This window comes from Trichoderma asperellum, chromosome 3 (assembly GCF_020647865.1).
Source record: "Trichoderma asperellum chromosome 3, complete sequence".
NCBI classification, from domain to species: Eukaryota; Fungi; Ascomycota; class Sordariomycetes; order Hypocreales; family Hypocreaceae; genus Trichoderma; species Trichoderma asperellum.
Genome location: NC_089417.1, coordinates 411223 through 430183, shown reverse-complemented (window position 1 = coordinate 430183; position 18961 = coordinate 411223). Strand labels below are relative to the sequence as shown.

The window sequence follows — 18961 nt, the reverse complement described above, 5'->3', positions numbered from 1 at the left end:
ATCACGGATACTGGATGTTCAAAGGCAATTGACATTCCTTGCGCACTGTCGTGAGCGTAAAACTCAAGCGTTGGTCTACTATTACCCCAGCGAGTTTAGAGTGGAGTAATAGGACCAAGTTTCTGACACTTTATGCTGCCTTGATGTAGAATGAGAACTTCTCGGCCGCCAGCTTTCGTTCTACAGAAGCAAACATCAATCTCAAATTCGGCTTGGGGATCCTGAGTCTCTTAAACTCCTAAAGTGATATGCAATATCTGTTCATGACCGAATTACTGTCAACTATCGCTACCACTGCAAGGCCATAGCGAACTTGTCTGAGCTGTGTATGTAGACCGGCGTTCGAGCACTACAACCTTCATTGCTGGTCTGTCCATTCATATCTCTCGGTCTCACTAACGACGAAAGTTGCTGGACTTCAAAGCATCATCGGTGAGAGAAATCTTCCGTAGTAAAGCTCTTGCATATACTGCTGCCGATAGAGCAGCGTAGCCATGCCACTGCTGATTCCCGTGTGAGTCGCAATAGTCGCAGATGCCTCGTATCACAATACATGGGAAGCTGTTCATAACTCCGGCAGCTTCCATTTCGAAACATATGACACCCTTTTCCTGGGCCAACTGGTCTCTGAAGCCGGCATCCTTGACCCGCAAGTGGCCAGAAGCGATCAAACCGTAGTGCACCGCTGGGCTATCATCGTCCTCATCCAGCTTACGCCGCGCTATCTCGTATTTGGCATCGCAGTCAAGCTCGCATGGACCATCCGACGCATGGATATATGAAGGTAAATATAGTCTGTCTGAGCTCGAGTCTGGCCGTGAGTAGTGGTTGCGCAATTGAGGATTCTTGGCGAGAATGGATTGGATATCATGCTTGAGCCCATGGCCTCGCAGCTCAGACTCTGTTTCTAGAGATGCTACCGCCACGAGCAGGGCTCGGGGTGGCGAATTCAAATGTCTCGTCCTTTGGAAGGCTCCATCTTGGAGCCGCTTGCCCATATCGAACTGCATCACGCCGCCGTGAGTGTCGCTCGGGTAGCTAACTACAACATCACCAAGTCGAACGTCGTGATTGCCTAACGGCACGCCGCCGCCAATACCGACAAGTACAATAAACCTGATCTGAGGAAAACTGCGTGTCATGTTGGCTGCCAAGAGTGCAGCTGGAGTCGGCCCATGATCGCCCATAGGAAGGACGCCTATAACAATATTATGACCGCTGATCTGACCAAAACAATAGTTATGGTCGTCTCCGGGGATATTCGGCATATCCTCGTGTCTAACGTCAAGGCAAGCAATTGCGGCAGTAAGTTCGATTGGAAGAGGGCAAATCCATCCTACAGTGTAATCACTGTAACTGAATACAGGCTCCGCCTCTGTAGATCCGGGAGGTGGCGAGTCGGAGCCGGCTTGTTCCTGTTGCTCCGCTAATTCTTTTCTTACCACAGTGGCCGTATCTTGGCTTGGTTTGGTTCCGTCTTCCTCTCTTCTCTGGCCTTGTCCATAGACGTCCTCCTCCACTTTAATTCCCTCCCCTTCTTGTTGCTCTACCTGCCCGTCTTCATCTTCTTCGTCATTAACTTCGGCACAATTTTCTTCGTCTTCTTCATCTACTTCCTCGTCATCCTCATCGTCAAAATATCTCATGCTACGCAGAGGCCAGAGGCCAAGTTGGGCCTGATGGCGACCAATGTGTGTTCTGATCAGTTCGGGATATCGTATCTCGTCACCACATATTGGACATGTGGGTACCTTGGGCTCCGGTAGTTGTCTACTATGCGCCCCGTGCTTCTCGGCTTGGGCGGTATCCTCAAACTCCTCGTGAGTGGCCCTTAAATGGGTTTCATAAGCTGACTCAGAGGTAAACTGCCTCAAGCAGCCCGAGATACAGACCCAGGTCCTTCGATGGAAAGCAAGCTCGTGGCTATACCAGTCGTGACGACTGGAAAATAGTCGGTCTGGTTCTTTGCAATCAGTGAATGTGCATACGTAGGGGCGCATATCTGAGAATACATGTCTCCTGCATTGTCTATTAATTTGCAACCTCATCTCGAGATTCGACTTCTGCGACTTACTTCCATTTCCCTCGATTCTTTGCTTCTATCATCAAGAAGCAGCATGGGCATTCGAAAGGCTTCCCCTCCTGGCCCATGGGCGGCATTGGGGGCACTCGGGCTGACATATCAGAGCGGATGGATGATGAGTCCGAGACGTCGGACGCAGCTCCATCGCTGGCGCTGTCAGACACCCCTATTGGTGTAATGTCATCTATGAGGATGTCCGGAGAGAATGGTGTCGCCATGGTGTCTGCGAATTCACTCTTTTCCTCCGCAAGAAGCGTTTCGTCTCTCTTTTCATCTTGCTGAAATGGCGCTTCCATTGCTAGTTTCTCCTTGTGCTCTTGGGTATACTGCAGAAACCTCCTGCGACTCAGTACTGCCCGCAGCAGTCTCTCTCGGAGTATCGGCACTGCTTTTGGGAACAGCTCGTCAATATGACCTTTGTCTGTTGGGTAGAAATGGTCAACGTTGACCTTTTCTGCCTTCGCGTACCTATCGACCGAAGCTGGCGTCCTAATTGCGATGGAGATGCGAATCAGAGACTCAACAACCTTATGCATTAATGAACTAGGCTTTGAGCTTGCCGCCTTGTCTACCAATATATCCAGCGGCTGGTTTCTTTTTGATGATTTGCTGGAGTCCGGGCTTTTCCTGCTGTCTGCTCCCACGTGTGACTTTGTCAGCCTCAACGTCTTCAGCCATGGCAATGTCGGCAAAAGTTGTCTACCCTCCAATGAGGGTTGGGTCAATAGAACTAGCAAGCAGCCATAGATGCTAGAATTGATTCGACATATCCAAATCCCTAAAACAGAGTCAACTTACGGTATTTAAATGCTGTAACCAAAATGTCAAGAAACCGTAAGATGCCGGCTCGAATGTCTGGGGCGTCGCGCAGGCGCTCGTCCAGGGAAGCTGTGCCCACTCGATGAGCGGCAATGTTGGTATACCATTCCACGAATCGCTTGCGCGCATCTTGTACCTCAAAAGACTCCACCGGTGCCTGCTCGAAGAGCTTGGAGCAATACAAGACCTTGTCCCGTATCGTGGAGTCCATCGTGCTGCCTTTGCTCAGCTTATCGCGACGACCACTGGGTTCGATTTAATGGCAGCTGTGCCAGTGCGGAGGTTCATTCTGTCCGCTGTGAGCCTGAAGGTATGGATACGGCCAATAATAAGACTGGTAAGACTGGCTTGCTTAACGCGGCCCAGGTCCAGATGCAATTAACCAGGATTGTGAGGGGTCGTGTAGCTGCGGCTGGAGGGCCCTCAGATCCTTCGTTTCAAAAGCTGTTGAAGAGACGATGAGCTTGCGATGGAAATTGATTCGATTTGGGCCCCAGATATTATACGATAAATCAGCCGATCAAGGTCTTGGTGGGAGTCTGTGAGAATAGTAGAGCTTCCTTTAACGCAATGGCCCCTTCACCGGCCCAACTTGCGGGTATGACTTTCACGGCCATCACTGAGCGGTTTCAGAAAGCCATAACCTTTGATCCCGAGTCTAAACGACGGCTTGTAATTCTTCATTGCTTGTTGGGCATTCAAGCTGAGGAGACAATCTTCAAAAATGCTGTACAGCGATTTTTGAAGACCGACCAGCCCTTTGACAGGATTGATTGGTCCACTGCGGAGAATATGCTAGAGTCAAAGCTGGGGGCACAATATATGGTTTACAATGACTCTATTAGGCGGGTGCTCGCCGCTGTGAACGCGCTGGCAATTTTGACCAATCCGGACTCCAGCAAGGTGTGTAGTTAGTCTCTCAACATTATCAAAAGTTGATCTTGTCTATCCGCATACACCTCATCGTACCCTGGTCCTAATTTCCGTCACATTGGTTAATCGCATTCTTCATATGGAACATGGACTCCATTAAACCCGCCTGGGTGCCTTCTGCTGACACTACTATCTTTTGTCTGGATCGAAACTAATCACATTCAGGCCATCTTAACGGTCGAGGAATGGAGCGAAGATAAGTATGATAGATTCATACTTGCAGTCTTGGACGTGGACAATTCCATCGAAAAGCAGATCAAGATCCTCCGCGATGCCAACCAAAAACTTATTTCTACCAAGGTTGAGAAACAGATAAGGGTTAGGAAGGAGTCCACCAGATTCGATAAAATGAGGACAAAATTATCTGCTGCAGCCTCTGTCCTGGGGCCAAAGCTTGGGTTCGACTGCCTATGCCACCAAAACCATGCAGCCTTCCTCAAGATACCTGAGTGGTCTCCATCTCAAGGCCAAGTGGTGGACGAGAAATTTTCGCTCCTATTCCACAACGAAGCCGATGTTTGTGCATGGAAATGCGTCGAGATGTGTTCGACTGTAAAGCAAGTAGAGGAGATTCGTCAAAGGGGACAAGATATAACACATGAAGGAGGGACTGGTCGGCAGGTCCGGTTCGCTGAAGACGAGTTTGAATTGGACGAAGACGCGGATTTTATCACCATCAACGTAAAAGCAGAATCTGCACGGCACCTGACAGCTGAAGCTATGACTGGAGGCATTTCAAGCTCGCAACATACAGAGCTTGCCAGGCCACCGAGTCTGTGTGAATATATTGCATCAAATCAGAAAGAGGACAATGAACGTGGAAAATTCAACTTCGTCATGAATACTCCAAGTCTGTCCTTGAGGATGAACCCAATAGCCACTCTTGGGATACCAAGTGCCCCTATTCCGCTAGAACTACACTTTAGTGAGCGTGGTGGACGATCACTTACCACGTTAGAGAGGCTTAAATTGTCCACCCAGGTAGCCTCTGCAGTTTTGTACCTTTATGCCACGACTTGGCTCCCGGAATTTTGGGGTTCCACGGACATCTATTTTAGGTACGATGGTGATGACATTAAGTTCAATCTGTGGACTGTCAATTCTCGTACCACCGGGGCTTTGGGCCCAGCCGTGAACGACTCAAAGACCTCCCTCACTGACCCAACAATTCTCTCACTCTGTCGGTTCCTGGTAGAACTATGGTTTGGTGCGCCTTGGTCTCATATCAGAAGGGTCTACGGATCGCATTGCCAGCTCGACGAAGGAGAAGCCGCGGCAGACCGCGACGTGATCGAAACTATATTGAGCTGGGCCGCAGATGAGACTATAAGCCCGCATGACCGGCCATTCCACGAGGAGGGGCGCCTCTACCTGGATGCAGTAAGGAACTGTCTGAAATGTGACTTTGGACAAGCGAAGACCTCCATGACAGACCGAACGTTCCGGGAAGGAGTGTATAACAAGATATTATGCCCCTTGCGATGGGCCTTGGAAGATTTCCTAGCCGCCCAACTCCAGCTGTTCGGAGCAACTCGAGAATCTGCGGCTGGAAGAGAGAGAGAAAACAGGAGGCTGATTGGCGGGGTTAGTCTTTATGATGAGGATAGTGACATCGATAGTGCCAAGTACGTGCTCCTTTCTAGTTATGCCTCTTCTAGATCCGAATGCATGCCCCCAATACATCTCGTGTGGGCGAGTACAGAATCAGTACAACGTTGACTCAACGGCCTTCATCTGCTTACAAGCCGAGCTAAGTATCAGCTCACTCAAAAATGCACCGTGCTAATATTGGGCTTCTCACTTCTGGAATCCTAGGGATGCCACTACTGACAAGTGGTTCAAATCATACCTCGAAGTTAAGAAAGTTGCAAAGAAGATCAGGACAGATCGACCGAACAAGCCCGAGCAGCGTATTCGCGTGGCCATCCTTGATACCGGCGTCAACGTCAACGACCCGTTCCTGAAGCCTTTCGCTCTGAAGCGGCGGATCGTTTACCAGGACTTTGCCCAGCCCGGTTCGTTCCAGAGCTTGCCTATAGACGAAGTCGGACACGGCACCCACATATGCGGCATTCTTCTGACGATTGCGGATAACATCGACGTTTATGTGGCGAGGGTTTCTGTAGACGGGAAACGCTGGAATGGTTCCCAGGTGGCCGAGGTTTGTGTTATTCACAATTTCAATCTGGGGACGAAGAGTTAACAATCATTTGCTGCTAGGCCATCAATTGGGCAGTGGAAGAAAAAAGGGTGCACATCATCTCCATCTCATTTGGTTTCCCTTACACCATTAAACAACTCGACCCTATAAGACGTGCTATCCTGAAAGCGAATGCAGCAGACGTCTTGATCTTCGCTGCAGCGAGCAACGAGGGGGGAAACCAACCAGTGGCATTCCCTGCCTGCATGGATGAAGTAATCTGCGTTGGTTCAACAGATGGGAGAGGGATTAAATCCGACTTTACCCCAAACCTGCCCCAGGGAAAGCGTCTCTGTGTGCTTGGGGAGAGAATTGAGTCCTCCTGGCCACCAGATATGTTGGACGACGATGAGGATCCCCCGCGAAAATCAGGGACGTCTTTCGCGACTCCTGTAGCCGCCGGGGTTGCGGCGATGGTTCTCGATTACATGTGGACGTTTAAGGACAAAAAGGAGTATAAGTCTTGTATCCCCAAGCTCCTTACGAGGCGGGGCATGCTCTCCGTGTTTAAGCAAATGGTGGAGGAGTATCCCACCCACGACTACCTCGTGCCGTGGCAGCTGTTCAGCTTCCGAGTTAGTGGTGATATGGACGAGGATGAAGATGAAGGCACAATGGACATTGATGAGACTGGAAGTGTTGAAGTACAGGAGGAAAGAGATCCGGGTATGGGCATTGTCCAGAAGATTGTAGCTATACTTCGACTATTATGAAACTACGCTCAATTTATCTCCTATTTAGATATTCTACCTCACAATTTCGAGTTCTCCCTCCGCCGTACTCAGAAGAGCAACCCATGGTCTACGCCGTGGTGGCTGTCACTGGGACAATCACCACACACGGCGAGCCATCCTCCTCGTCTATGGAAGCGGACGCAGAGAATGCATCCCCAAATTCCTTTTTGAGGACTTCAGAGGTCACTTCCTTAGCTATCGTCTTTTCCAGTTCTTCGGCTGGCAAGCCACTATCTACATCCAGCCCAAATAGTGCCCCAGTGTTGTACGCCATGGTACTAACGTTTCCCTTGGCGTCGCATCGGACCTCCATGAGTTGAAATGCAAACACGATGGGCGTGGAATTGCTAAAAGTCTGGAGCTCAGTGGACTGCGAATTATGACTTGCTTGTGGTCCAACAGACACGGGGCCTGCATCCACTCCTAGAAACGCCGTAAAGTCCTTTCCTTTATTTTTCAGCGTCGTCACGCTGGCCCCCTCGACAATCTTTAGCCCAGTGATCATATACAACGGGCTATCGTATGTTGTTCGTTTCAAGTGACTGGCTGCTCTCTTGCTCTGAACTGCCTTCTTGACGAGATCTTCGCTTGGGATGAACCATTCGGTATGCATGTGCTTGAAAGAGTACTTGAGCACTGCCTTGCGGTCGTACTTGACGCTTGCCTCTGCGCCGAGCCCAAACAGGTCCAGGAATCGAAAAAATAGCCCGCCCTTGTCACCCTTTTCGGACCTGACGACGCCAGTGTAGTCATCTTTAGTAGTAGGGAACGTGGTCGTGTCAATGTCGCCGTCGCCAGGTTTGAACAGGGTTATGTGTGGCTGTTCAGGGCTGGAGGTTAGGCTGCCAAGGCAGACGGATCCCTTTGGGAAGTCCCACGAGGACACCAGGAAGTAAGTCTTGTTTGTATTGGCCATGTTGCCAGCGTTGCGGAATGATCAGACATCGCGATGTTTACACACAGCTGGGCATTGGTAAAGGAATCTCCACGCTCTCAAGCCTCGTTAGGTTCAAGTGCTCGTTGATGGCATATCGTCCTTGTTCCTTGCACCATCTCCTGCAGACACAGCCGCTGCAGGTGCGCGATTTTTCTTATTGGGTGACGACTAATGGAAACGCAAGGATTCTACCAAGTGTTTGAAGATTTACTGACCCCATTAGAAAGAACGCTACGAATAAAAAGTTTATATATGAAGATGGTTGGCGGTAAGTAATGCTTTAATGAAGGAGCCCCAGGATGCTATCTTAGTTTTTATCTCATGCACCCAACTGGTGACCTACCCAGTATCAAAATCACGTCTCAGCAAGTCTTAATAATTACTGCCCCTCAAATCTTTCATTGAAAGCCTCACGAGTACTTGACAACTATTTTAGAATTGTTCGTTTTGAACAGACTTCCAACTTTTTGCTAAACTCCATGCGGATACGCCCTAAGTAGTTCTGAATCACCTGGAATCGTCAGGAGTAGAGAGTAGCGCCTAAGCCGATATGAATAAGTAATTGTAAGCACAAGTGTGAAGTGAAATTAGTTAAAAATGAAGTATTTATTTTTGGCTTGCTATAAATAGTGGCTTGCAATACAGGCATGGATGTTATTTTTGAATATCTTATTTGTTCCTGTTGCAGTCTCAAAATTGTTCTTGAATAAATCAAGGACTAGAACATTAACTAATAGTCGATTAATGAAAGAGTACATAGATTGGAGCCTGAGTAAATTTCAGGGCATGATTTATTTGTAGTTACGAGGATTTCAGCCATTGCTTTGCTAGGCTAGGGTGCGTATTCCTGGTAAAGAGAGAAGCTTGGCGGAACCGACCTATTTACTACGAGAGGGAGGCTGTTTGAAGATTGCTACTTGAATCAGTACAAGGTTTAATGAGAATTCCCATATACGGTGTTGTATCTCTGGCGGAAAACACGAGAAAGCTGCAAAGGCATCATGATTGTCCATGTAGAGTGGATTGAGATGAATGGAAGGAAAATAGTTAGAATTCTCCCTGGTAAATGGGCGGCTTGGCCATTTTGTGCACTGCATAGATCACATAATCTCACAGATACCTTCGCAGGTACACACAGGCACATATTAGCGTTTAATGAGTAAATCAAGCCTCAAAGCATGGCCATTTGATCACCGCAGCAGCCACACCGTCCAGCCTCTAGTGATCGCCACGAATCAATGTACAGCGCAATGAAGCTCACCCTTGCATAGAAACCGCATGGCTCTTCGCCTGCTGTGGCAAACATCAAGTGAAAGGGATGAGTTGATAGAACTATCACTAGGCCTGACCCAGTTGTGCCGCACAAGTCAGCGTGCCTTGTGAGCGCAGTGTTTGTGTCACATAGCAGTATCCGGGCTTCGGTGAAGTAGGGCAATACCGAATATTACTTGGAAATAGAAAAGAAAATGCTTTGTCAACGATGAATAAATAATCTTCTGCTGCGACGAGTGGGACATCTGAACTTGGGCAGAAGCTGCATCATGTTGACTCTATGCGCAGGAAGCCGGCTGTCGATATATCAACATCATAGGCCAATAGCAAGCACTGGCAGCCACTGAAATGGAAAAAGCAAAGTGCGGCTGATGGCCCTCGTCCCAGATCCCGGCTAGAGGTTATGTCAATGCGTCAAGGGAGAGCGGCTTTCCGGTTGCGGGGATCGGCTGTATGGGGCGATGCAAGATACAAGATCCCAAACGATATAGGACTGCTTAACAAGTAGCAATAGCGTTCCAGCTAGCTATAACCTACAGCACATTTTCTACATCTAGCATAAGTACCTAGACTAGATTTACTAGATGTGATCTCCTTTCTTGAGGTATCTTAATAACAGTGCTTTGGAGAATTGCATTTGCCACTGCCAAAATGGAAGGTTTAAATGTCAAGTTTTGGGTATAAAAAGTCTGCACAGGACATATCTGTTGAATGGGATTTTTTATTTGTCCAGATGAGAGGGCCTATAAACCATATACTTTATTTTACAAATATAATAAAAGAATAAATTAGTAGCTTATAATTAGCGTCAAAGGGCGGTAGGGCTTGTGTCCAGCAAGGATACTAGAGTAGGTTACTTCAGCCGCCATACAAATTCGTCGTCGTGGCCTTGTAAAGAGATGCAAGAGAGCAAATATCAAATTCGAGTCCGGGTGTCGCGAATCTGTCAATTCAGTGAATCTTTAGCCTGACTTTAGCTACTTTTACCAGAGATTGTGGGAGGCATACTCGCTGTTACCGACATGATCATCCAGACTAGTCAAGGGGAACCATGGTAACGAAAAGGTATCTTCCTCCTCGGAATGCCGTAGACCTTCATCGTCTTGTCGGTCTGCAGTCAGCTCTTCAGCATTTGAAGTCCGGGGATCTCGTTTCCCCGTGCGAATGTCTCCTCCAGTTCGTCGGTCCAGGATCTGCTTTCGAGCGTGGGAAAACATTCGATATAGGATCTCTGCACCAAAATACGTCCTTCGCAGCTCCTCAGCTACGATCAAACAGAACTCAAGGTTATGATGGCCCATTCTCTGAACCAAGGGTTTCGCGGAGGTGGAGTTAAATAGGTGTAGCTGCATGGCTGGAACCATGGCGATGCAACTTCGGCCAATTCTTAAGTCAGTTACAGTGAGAAGGGATGGGGGCGGGCAGAAAGTGAGGGTAAGAAAGTTAACAAGGTGTACACCAACATAATTGCTTGGCAGATACCTATCATGTCTGCGGTGATAAGACTCTCCAAAGTTCTGGTGATGCTAGCAACAGCGGTCTGAGCCTTCCGTTCTATGACCGAGCGCCACTCCTTGGACGCAGCGGAAGGATCCTTTTGCGATGGTTCAAGGAGATATGGTCGGTACAGAACCAACTTGACGGATCTAATCATGACTTAGCTTCATACTAAAAGCTGCATTTGATGATGCTTACTCCAAATATAGTTCAAGATGATAGACGTGTAGGGAAACCGTACGGATGTAAGAGTTTTTGAGCCCATCTCTGGACTGAAAGCACGCTGTAATCTTCCGTTCGATTTCCTCTACCTCGCTCATTTTTAGCTTTGCTCGCTCAACTCGATAATGTACCGAGAGGACACCAGCCAGGACAACTGTAAGTCTCAGCAATTCAACCCACATCCAGGACAAGTCTTCGGCACCATCAGGAATATACTTCTCCCGGACATTACTGGGTATCCCACGAAGCAGCTCATCTGAATCGTTTGCGTCTGGCATAGGAGTATTACAATCATCTAGGTTTATGTGCATCGGTCTACCCATGCCTACCGAAAACCACGCATCGCGGAAGACGCAGGCCCACCAGATTTGACGCCATAGTCGTTCAACACTGGCTGATACAGATCTTGTAATCGAGTCAGGCTTGCGATGCAGCCCAATTGTTTGACAGAGACTGATTGCAACGCCAATCCAATGCCACGGTCCTGTCCTGTCTTCTGTGTCGGCGTACCAGAATCCCATGAGTAGAACTGCCTGAATCAGAGTAATTCTATTTCTTTCATACTCTAAGTCGTAAAGTACCTTCCGAATATTGTTAGCCAATCGTGAACACGTTAGCCTGAGTATGTTTGCCCCGATGGTGCGGTGTGGTAATTACCTTCGCTCTATAGTACGTTGAGCGCCTCATCTCTTTCCGAGACGAAAATCCGGCTTGTTGCAGGACATCTTGGTCTAAGAACTGAGTTTTGTTAGGTCGACTATTGGGCCATAGGGTGGGGGTTTGATGGAGCATCGCTTCGCACGTTTGACGCGGCCAAAAACATGGACCATAAAAGGTGAACACTCAAATTTACCCTCTCGGCGCTTTCGTACATATCCAAAAAGGACTTGGCGTCGACAATCGGGAAAAAAGGATGTACATGATGAAAGTAGGCTCGAATTATAAGGTCACAGACCGGAGGCTCAGGCAATGAAAATGCACCCTTCAGACGCAAGTAATCGAGATCCTCGGGACCCAAACAGGCGGCTATTGCTTTTGGCACGAGGAAGTGTCCGCTATTGTTTCTCAGTTTTGGCTCGCAGATGTCGGCCACAAAAGCAACACCTCGCGGGTCCCCTAGCAAGTCGGCCATCAGGAGCAAGATCATCAAAAGGCGTAAGAACACGAAGAGAAAAGAGACTGGGCGGTCAATCCTTACCATAAAATGGAGCTTGTGCCTCAGCTCTGCTACCAGGTACCGTCTGGCCATCGCCGTGATGGCTAAAATGGTGGTTCAGCGGGCGATAGGGAACGGAGTGGTCATCAACACACGGCCCAGTTGAGGGTTCCCTCACGGGAGAGGGAGTCTGGGAGCAGCCCTCCCCTGCCGAAGTTGCCGAGGCAAATGGGTGGTCGAAGGCTGCAGAAGCGTCGAGACTTCCGGTAGAATTATCCATCTTCCCATGCAACAACTCCTCTGAGGAGGGTGCTGCAGACTCCACCAGCTGTAAACATCCTGAACGTGGGTATAGACGCGCTTCCTGCCCTGCCTGCGAGTCTAGAGGTGCTATGCTATGTAGGTCGTGCTCAGTCAAGCTCTCCGTCTTGCTCGAGTTGAAGACTCACTTTCGTCTCTTTCTCGCTCTTGGCTCACATGATATTCCATCCAGAGAGCAGTTCACGCAAGGACGTCCGGACGAGACCGCATTGCACCTCACTTTTCGATCGTGGCAGGCTCGACATGCTGCTGCTGATCGCTTCCTCGGCGCTCGTCTGGCGTCCACGTCCGAGGAGGTTGAAGGTCTTAGCACCTTGTCCATGTTGTGTAACCAATGATCTCCAGATGTTTGAATACGTCGACGGAGGTCATGCCTTTTCAAAATCCTCGGCGATATTTATTATATATATGCTAGCGTGGCAGCTGGATGCGGGCCTGAGCCTCGGTAAATTTAATATCAGATGGAGCGTGGATCCTCCGTATTAGGTAGTATTAGCGGATAGTTGACCGATAGAGCGCTGGACTAAGTGATCCTGAAAACCCATTAGGATTAGCATAGATTGATTAGATTCTCCGCCCCAGATTTGTACCAAGATGAATTACGTCCGTCCTACGGCTCTTACGACTCAAATTCCGAGACCGCTAGGAATACAACAAAGTGAAACATGATTGTAAGTTGCCGCCATGGTGCCTTAAAAATGGCCATCGTGTGCTACAGGTATACTTTAAAGTAGTGTGCATACGCTTCCTACGTAAAGTGGCGTCTGCCGAATGCCGCTTTTCAACTTCGCCTATGTTGAATACTTCTGTCATAACAGCGTGGCGGACTCGCTGACATTAATCTTGACACGCCGGGCCCGAGAATGGAAGATGGGTTTGCCGAGGCGCATTGCGTTTCCGAAAGGTATGACGACTGAATCACTGAAAATCCGAGGTATAGCGCTGGTCCATGCCTGCACTATCCTATGAACATACAATCGGGCCTGATCGAAATAAAACCACTTGGTGCAATCTCTCTTTCCTTGCGTGAATAGAGTAGCCAATACTCATCTCACGAACAGACCAACATATATCTCTCATCGATCAACATCCAAAATGGGACTGTGGAAGTGGGTGTTCGGTCTATTCCTAGTTGTGAATTTGAAACTTCTACCTTTTCTTTGGCACGTAAGTGAATATTTACTACTGTTTCTTATATCTCTGGACAGGACCTAACCGCCGAACAGTTTCGCTTCTTCCAGGCCCTAGGATCAGGGATTCTTCTCAACCGGAGGGCCAGGCGCCTTCTGAAGCCTCACCACATCCTCCTCCCGATAATAAGCACTACCAAGGCCCCTTTGATGGAAATTGATTTCAACCTCCACAAATCCAATTCAACATACTTCACTGACATTGACGTGTCACGAGCGTTCCACAGCGGTGTGATCTTTGGCCCACTTATAACAGGTTCAGGTGGCAAACGTTGTAACTTGATCGTCGGTGGCGTGTCGTGTACTTTCAAGCGGGAAATCAAGCCCTATAAAACCTACGAGACCTGGACACGGGTGGCGAGTTGGGACGAAAAGTGGATTTACACGGTGACGCACTTCGTCCAAAGGGGGAAGCTCAGGGCCGGCCAGCGTGTGCTGCAATCTCATTCGTCCGAATGGGCGGGCGAAAAGCCGGAGACAACTTCGAGAAGCGAAGGCAGCAGAGTCGTATTTGCCTCTGCGGTTACCCGATTTGTGTGCAAGAGGGGTCGCCTGACAGTGCCTCCGGCGCATGCTCTGAAAGAATGCGGTCTTCTGAGAGTCTCGACAAGTTCATTCGCCATCGGCATCGGCGAGGCTAGACTGCAGCATGAAGAACATCCGAACGCAGACTCAGCGGCGAAGCCAGATGTCGCCGCTGGTGCGTGCTCGACGATGCTGGAGGATGTCGAGTCATCCAGGATTGCTAACCTGCCCATTGTACGGCTCCAGCAGGGCTGGGATAAAGTCCACGAGCTTTTCAGAGAAGACATTGCTGTACTGGGAACATACTCTGACATGGGGTGGCCATAATATAACCGCAGAAATGTGTGAAGAACTATTGGTGTCCTGCTATAGACATATTTTTGACACCGCACCTAGATTTAGACTTACCGTCAGGCAAGAATCAAGCTATAAGGCTCTACTCCAGCGAGGTTCGAGGAAGAGAGTGAAGACACTATATGCTGCGACGTGAGCTTCTAAAGCGCAATATAGTGTGCTGAACAGGTTACATCTACAGCAAAGGTGAAAATCCCTCAACGTAAACATTTCCAACGGATGACTCGGCCGTATATGCCCATTGTGGGTGTACTAAACAACATTACTACTTTATGAGCCATTATAAGGCAGCGTTCCCAACGGACCTGTCCAATGGACCGTTCTATATAACAAATCTACCCTGCTGATAGTCACAATACCACAGCTCTATCTGTCAACCCCTAAGCTAGATATATTAAAAGAGTCATCGCATTTCCACAAAGCACTTTTTGTTCGTCCTACAGGACGCAAAGGCCACCATTAACATAGCTAGACAGATCTACAATCGAGAAGGCATTTCCCTACAAAAACTTCCATTTCGGTGTTACATTTTCTCGGGCTGCTAAATAGGCTAGCTAAAGCAGATAGTGAGAAAAGATCAGAAAACAACCGTGACAACTCTCAGTATGAGGCCTTATGGTGACAAAGGTTGATTGCAGACCAACTGAGGAGTGGTAAGCCCCATTGTCGAATTTCGATTTGACAGACCAGTATGGGCATTGGCAGTAAGGGGTATTTCTAGGGGACTGCCATGGCGAGAAGGGCTCTGCTGACGGGCTACGGGGTTAATAGAACTACGATATCTTCCACGGGAAGGCCGAGTTCTCTTCCTAACTAGCTCGATATGGCGCGGGGTTATCTGTTTATTTGTCATGCTCATCGCGAGATAGACTATGTTGCTACATGTCCTCCAGTACACTTTTGGACGCACAACAATTGAAAGGTAAGTATCAAGGTTTTCCTGACATACAAGCAAGAAGGTTTAATTTATATACGTAACGGAAGTATTTGATGCCTCTCCAGATTGTACAAGGATAAACTATCAACATCGACTACCATCAAATGATCTAGATTATTAGACCATCATTTAGTTGATAGATAGAATACAAACCTACAGCCCGAAGATTTTTGTAACTGCTGGAAGTGTATAAGTCTGGCGATTCAGTGTAGGAACAGCAAGTAATATTTTGTGCTGCCCGTTGGGAGGGCCCAATACTCAGGAAGTCAGAGCTCGTGCGAATTTCCATGGCCATCCCGCGACCATATAATATTGTCAGAACTTCGTAATGAGTGATATTTGAAATTGAGTATTCTCATAAGCGATTAGCGCCTGGAAAGACGGCTAAAACTCATTTATATTAGGCATATTGTTAAGAGTAGTAATGAATGCCAAAGTTCCCATATAGGCGTTCAAGATATTAGCGACTACTCAACCAATGCACTGCATTATGTCTTAATACTGGGCAAACAGCTAAGATCAAGTGGCTCTATGATGGAGTTGGGTGACTAGCAAGTATAGCCTTCGCTAAGCAACTAGGTAGATATGAATTTGTCTATTATAAGTGATTTGTGGTTATCTAGGAGAACTAGCTACTTGTTAAAATTCTCTCCGGGTTCGCTAAACGAGTAGCAAAATCTTGCAATATTGAATTCTACCATTAATAATTCCATTCTTAAAGTTTAACTTGAGTCGGCGGGATGAGCTCAAAACCTTGGTGTGGTAGCTCCAAATATTGCCACATAAAATGAAATCTATCGCTCCCGAAGAAAGGCTCCGCGTTTCCCTTTCCGTCGAAGACCCAGAACCACGGGCACCCAAAAGCGCCGAGGTTTTTGAAGGCATGTGTCGTGTTGTCAGCAAGAGTTTGTTTGATCTCAGGCTCATCCGCAGCTCTGATTATCGCCTCGGCTTCTTGTTCGTCGAACACGTTAAGGAGAGCGACCTTCAAGTTGCCTGGTTTCGAGATATCTTTCTGGTTCAGCCATAGTGTCTTAAAGCACGCGTCGAAGAAAGCCTCGTATCTTTCTGGATGCGCTTTCTTCACATAGACCAGACAACGTTGGGGCTGAAGAGACATCCAAGGAGGGTATGTTAGTTTGAGCTCCTAAGTAAAGACGCAATACAACTTACTAAGAGGGAAACGATGGGGAAGAAGGATGGAATTTTGAACTTCATTCCGAAATATCTCTGAGCTCGCTCTCCGTCATACCTGGAGTAGACCGCCTTTGCCGGCAGCGTCCATGGTGGTTTATTCCCTATCATGCTGTCAGCTAGAAATCATCATAGTGCGGCGCAGTTGTCTTACCACTGCCCACATTGATGCCACCTAGAAAGACTGGGATGAACCTGCGAGATAGGTTAGTCCTTTAACTTTAATTAAGACTGGCCTGCCGGTTTCATAATTTACTGACTCTACCTGAACTCCTAGGGCATCCAGTGTCTTCTTGTTCCGGAAAAGATAAGTGAACGCGTAAAAGCTGTACGGAGAAACTGGGAATTCGATCTTAGTATCGCGTCCGCTTCAACATGGGTTTGCCAAACTCACCACAGTCGATATACGCCTCGATTCTCTTTTGGGATACCACATTGTTAGACATGATTAGTACACGAGGAAACCGCTTTCACTTCCACCGCTCTCTACAAGCTGTAGAAGAAGATAGTACGGGTAAAGGGCCAACTAAGTCAAAGATAGCCATTCCACGATTGGTTGCCTATTTATGTTACAGAGCGATGTTGAAGCTTATGCCGAATTCCCGCGGTTTAGATAGTCCCACGGTTTAGATGGTCCCGCAGCATAATGCCCCGGCCGTCCTTAGTCTTGTCGCCGAGGCACTAGCTGCGTTGGCGGGTCGATCTTTGTAGGAGAGTTACAGCTTGTCTTAAAACTCCAGCCAAAGGTGGAGTTAGCGGCTGGAATTATCCCGTAATACCAAGGAGCCAGCTCTTTTCACGACGCCCATTTGCCGTGATAATGCCTCTGAATAGTTCCGAGGATGCCTCCACAATGGTAGTGTTGAGATCTTCGCAGAATTCTTCCCAACCCAAACTCAGAAGGTTACTGAACCGGAAGGACGGGAGTGAACAATTCTTTTCTTTGCTTCAAAATTAATTAAAACTTGTAGCCTATTTCTCCTCAACGATTTAGAAGAAAGTCCTGGGTCATTCAGTAAACCTCAACCCATCTCCGGGACAAACGAGACAAGCAGCTTAGAGAAGCTCCTCCCGCACCTCACCGGGTTTTCCCCAGAATCCCTGAATTCTTTCAATATGGCTGTCAATCCAAAAATGCATCCTGTTATAGCCATCTTAGGTGCTGGCCCAGGGATTGGTGAAGCCGTCGCTCACCGTTTCGCTGCTGAAGGGTTCGTCGTCGCACTTCTAGCTCGCTCGGAAGCCAAGCTACAGAATATGGCCCAGCGCATCGACATTGATTATGGCGAGGGTACTGCAAAATACTACCTTACTGACCTTTGCGTCGAGGAATCCATTAACAACAGCCTTGATACCATCAAGACCGAGCTAGGATCAATTCAGGTCCTAGTGTATAACGCCGGAGCGCGGCGAGTTCATGGAAGATCGATAATCGACACAACAACCGAAGAATTCGAAAACTTTACTAAAATCAATTTGTATGGTGCCTTTTGGTCTACTAAGCGTGTGCTACCCGACATGATTACCGCAGGCAGAGGAACTATCCTCTTTACAAGCGCTACTGGTGCACTTCGTGGCATGCCCGGCTTAGCCAGCTTCTCGCCCGGGAAATTTGGTTTGCGATCTCTCTGCCAGATAATTACCCGAGAGTATCAGTCTAAAGGAATTCATGCGGCACACATAATCGTCGATGGGCCGGTAGATGGCGATCTCATTGGTGGAGTAGCCAGGAGGCGATGGGAGCAAGCAGGAGAAGAAGAGAAACTGCGAAATATTGATGCATATCTGGTACAGCCTACGGACTTGGCCCAGATATATTGGTTTCTACATACGCAGCCGAGAAGCGCGTGGACACACGAATTAGATGCCAGATCCCAGAATGAAGCCATGTATTCTAAGATATGAAAGTTCGGCGCAAGGTCTGTAACGCCACAAAGCTCACACAGTTCGAAGGTTGATAAGTGGTTTTCTTTGGGGGTGCTCACAAATGACAGCAGCATTTGAAACGCGATATAAACCATAGCGGCTGCAATTGTTAATACGCAAATATCCGCAGGGCATTCATGTAATTAGTGACATTTGGTTACTTTTCTAGCAACAACATTTTACAAATATACGGGCTATATCACAAGATTTTCCCTTATTGGCTTATTGAAATAGATTGTGCGTATCTTGAATTTGCGGATAAGAATCAATACGAATGAACATCGAGATAAAAGCGCGTCAAATGAAGCGTGAAACTTCCAATCATGCTGCCATACAGTGTTTCTATACCAGAGTTATATTTCCAATTAAGGAATACGCCTGGATGACGCGATAATCTTTCTTTCCATCTCTCTTCTATCTGGACTTAGCATAATACAATGCGTTCTGAGGCAAGTATTATGTCTTTCCAATTTTCTCAGCCGCCTGGTCCGCTTCTTGCAGATGTAAATTAAAAATTGGAAACATTAGATATAAAAGAGTTAGATTGTTAATTGAGATATTAAGCGATCTTGACGCACTCCGACCTGATTTGTACAGAGGAGTATACAGCTTGATAGAGCGTTGAAAAAAAAAATACACTAGGTGAGCTATAATCTCTGCA

General features: G+C 47.8%; 7 protein-coding genes across 10 annotated transcripts; 3 read left to right on the top strand and 4 right to left on the bottom strand.

Annotated features, from left to right (window-relative positions):
- Positions 1-395: 395 nt before the first annotated feature.
- On the bottom strand, positions 396-3113 carry TrAFT101_004742 (uncharacterized protein; the record flags this gene model as incomplete). The annotated part of the gene is made up of 3 exons (XM_024909931.2): positions 396-2019; positions 2075-2717; positions 2882-3113. 3 exons carry the CDS (start codon positions 3111-3113, stop codon positions 396-398), a joined length of 2499 nt encoding a protein of 832 aa, XP_024759888.2.
- Positions 3114-3363: 250 nt separating this feature from the next.
- Positions 3364-6783, top strand: TrAFT101_004741 (uncharacterized protein). Its single transcript, XM_024905847.2, has 4 exons — positions 3364-3805; positions 4001-5460; positions 5651-5996; positions 6056-6783. Exons 1-4 carry the CDS (start codon positions 3473-3475, stop codon positions 6746-6748), a joined length of 2832 nt encoding a protein of 943 aa, XP_024759889.2. The 5' UTR covers positions 3364-3472; the 3' UTR covers positions 6749-6783.
- On the bottom strand, positions 6684-7692 carry TrAFT101_004740 (uncharacterized protein). Its single transcript, XM_024905846.2, has one exon. It carries the CDS (start codon positions 7683-7685, stop codon positions 6837-6839), a length of 849 nt encoding a protein of 282 aa, XP_024759890.2. The 5' UTR covers positions 7686-7692; the 3' UTR covers positions 6684-6836.
- Positions 7693-9680: 1988 nt separating this feature from the next.
- Positions 9681-12555, bottom strand: TrAFT101_004739 (uncharacterized protein). Of its 4 annotated transcripts, none has more exons than XM_024908318.2 (8): positions 12303-12555; positions 11896-12248; positions 11500-11813; positions 11355-11435; positions 10674-11278; positions 10442-10624; positions 9987-10352; positions 9681-9921 (listed from the first exon to the last, which is right to left on the bottom strand). In XM_024908318.2, the coding sequence occupies exons 1-8, from the start codon at positions 12494-12496 to the stop codon at positions 9837-9839; spliced, it is 2181 nt and encodes a 726-aa protein (XP_024759891.2). In that variant the 5' UTR covers positions 12497-12555; the 3' UTR covers positions 9681-9836. The 4 variants fall into 4 exon arrangements, with proteins under 4 accessions (XP_024759891.2, XP_065983383.1, XP_065983382.1 ...); XM_066127272.1 differs by having other exon boundaries at positions 9987-10332; positions 12303-12530; XM_066127271.1 differs by having other exon boundaries at positions 9681-10352.
- A 270-nt stretch (positions 12556-12825) lies between these two features.
- On the top strand, positions 12826-14504 carry TrAFT101_004738 (uncharacterized protein). Its single transcript, XM_066127270.1, has 4 exons — positions 12826-13179; positions 13236-13341; positions 13401-14231; positions 14286-14504. The coding sequence occupies exons 2-3, from the start codon at positions 13270-13272 to the stop codon at positions 14214-14216; spliced, it is 888 nt and encodes a 295-aa protein (XP_065983381.1). The 5' UTR covers positions 12826-13179; positions 13236-13269; the 3' UTR covers positions 14217-14231; positions 14286-14504.
- A 1391-nt stretch (positions 14505-15895) lies between these two features.
- TrAFT101_004737 (uncharacterized protein) lies at positions 15896-16820 on the bottom strand (the record flags this gene model as incomplete). The annotated part of the gene is made up of 5 exons (XM_024904048.2): positions 15896-16288; positions 16354-16478; positions 16529-16569; positions 16635-16713; positions 16769-16820. 5 exons carry the CDS (start codon positions 16818-16820, stop codon positions 15896-15898), a joined length of 690 nt encoding a protein of 229 aa, XP_024759893.2.
- A 670-nt stretch (positions 16821-17490) lies between these two features.
- Positions 17491-18279, top strand: TrAFT101_004736 (uncharacterized protein; the record flags this gene model as incomplete). Its single annotated transcript, XM_024906783.1, has 1 exon — positions 17491-18279. One exon carries the CDS (start codon positions 17491-17493, stop codon positions 18277-18279), a length of 789 nt encoding a protein of 262 aa, XP_024759894.1.
- Between the last annotated feature and the right edge of the window lie 682 nt (positions 18280-18961).

Excerpts from the sequence above, each read along its gene's own strand:
- TrAFT101_004739 (XM_024908318.2), bottom strand. The coding sequence starts at position 12,496 with ATGGACAAGGTGCTAAGACCTTCAACCTCCTCGGACGTGGACGCCAGA. Across the intron at positions 12,249-12,302 it reads AGAGCGAGAAAGAGACGAAA|CATAGCACCTCTAGACTCGC; the intron begins GTGAGTCTTCAA and ends CGACCTACATAG. Across the intron at positions 10,625-10,673 it reads CATCTTGAACTATATTTGGA|ATCCGTCAAGTTGGTTCTGT; the intron begins GTAAGCATCATC and ends AGTCATGATTAG.
- TrAFT101_004740 (XM_024905846.2), bottom strand. The coding sequence starts at position 7,685 with ATGGCCAATACAAACAAGACTTACTTCCTGGTGTCCTCGTGGGACTTC.
- TrAFT101_004741 (XM_024905847.2), top strand. The coding sequence starts at position 3,473 with ATGGCCCCTTCACCGGCCCAACTTGCGGGTATGACTTTCACGGCCATC. Across the intron at positions 3,806-4,000 it reads CCAATCCGGACTCCAGCAAG|GCCATCTTAACGGTCGAGGA; the intron begins GTGTGTAGTTAG and ends AATCACATTCAG. Across the intron at positions 5,997-6,055 it reads ATGGTTCCCAGGTGGCCGAG|GCCATCAATTGGGCAGTGGA; the intron begins GTTTGTGTTATT and ends ATTTGCTGCTAG.
- TrAFT101_004738 (XM_066127270.1), top strand. The coding sequence starts at position 13,270 with ATGGGACTGTGGAAGTGGGTGTTCGGTCTATTCCTAGTTGTGAATTTG. Across the intron at positions 13,342-13,400 it reads TTCTACCTTTTCTTTGGCAC|TTTCGCTTCTTCCAGGCCCT; the intron begins GTAAGTGAATAT and ends ACCGCCGAACAG.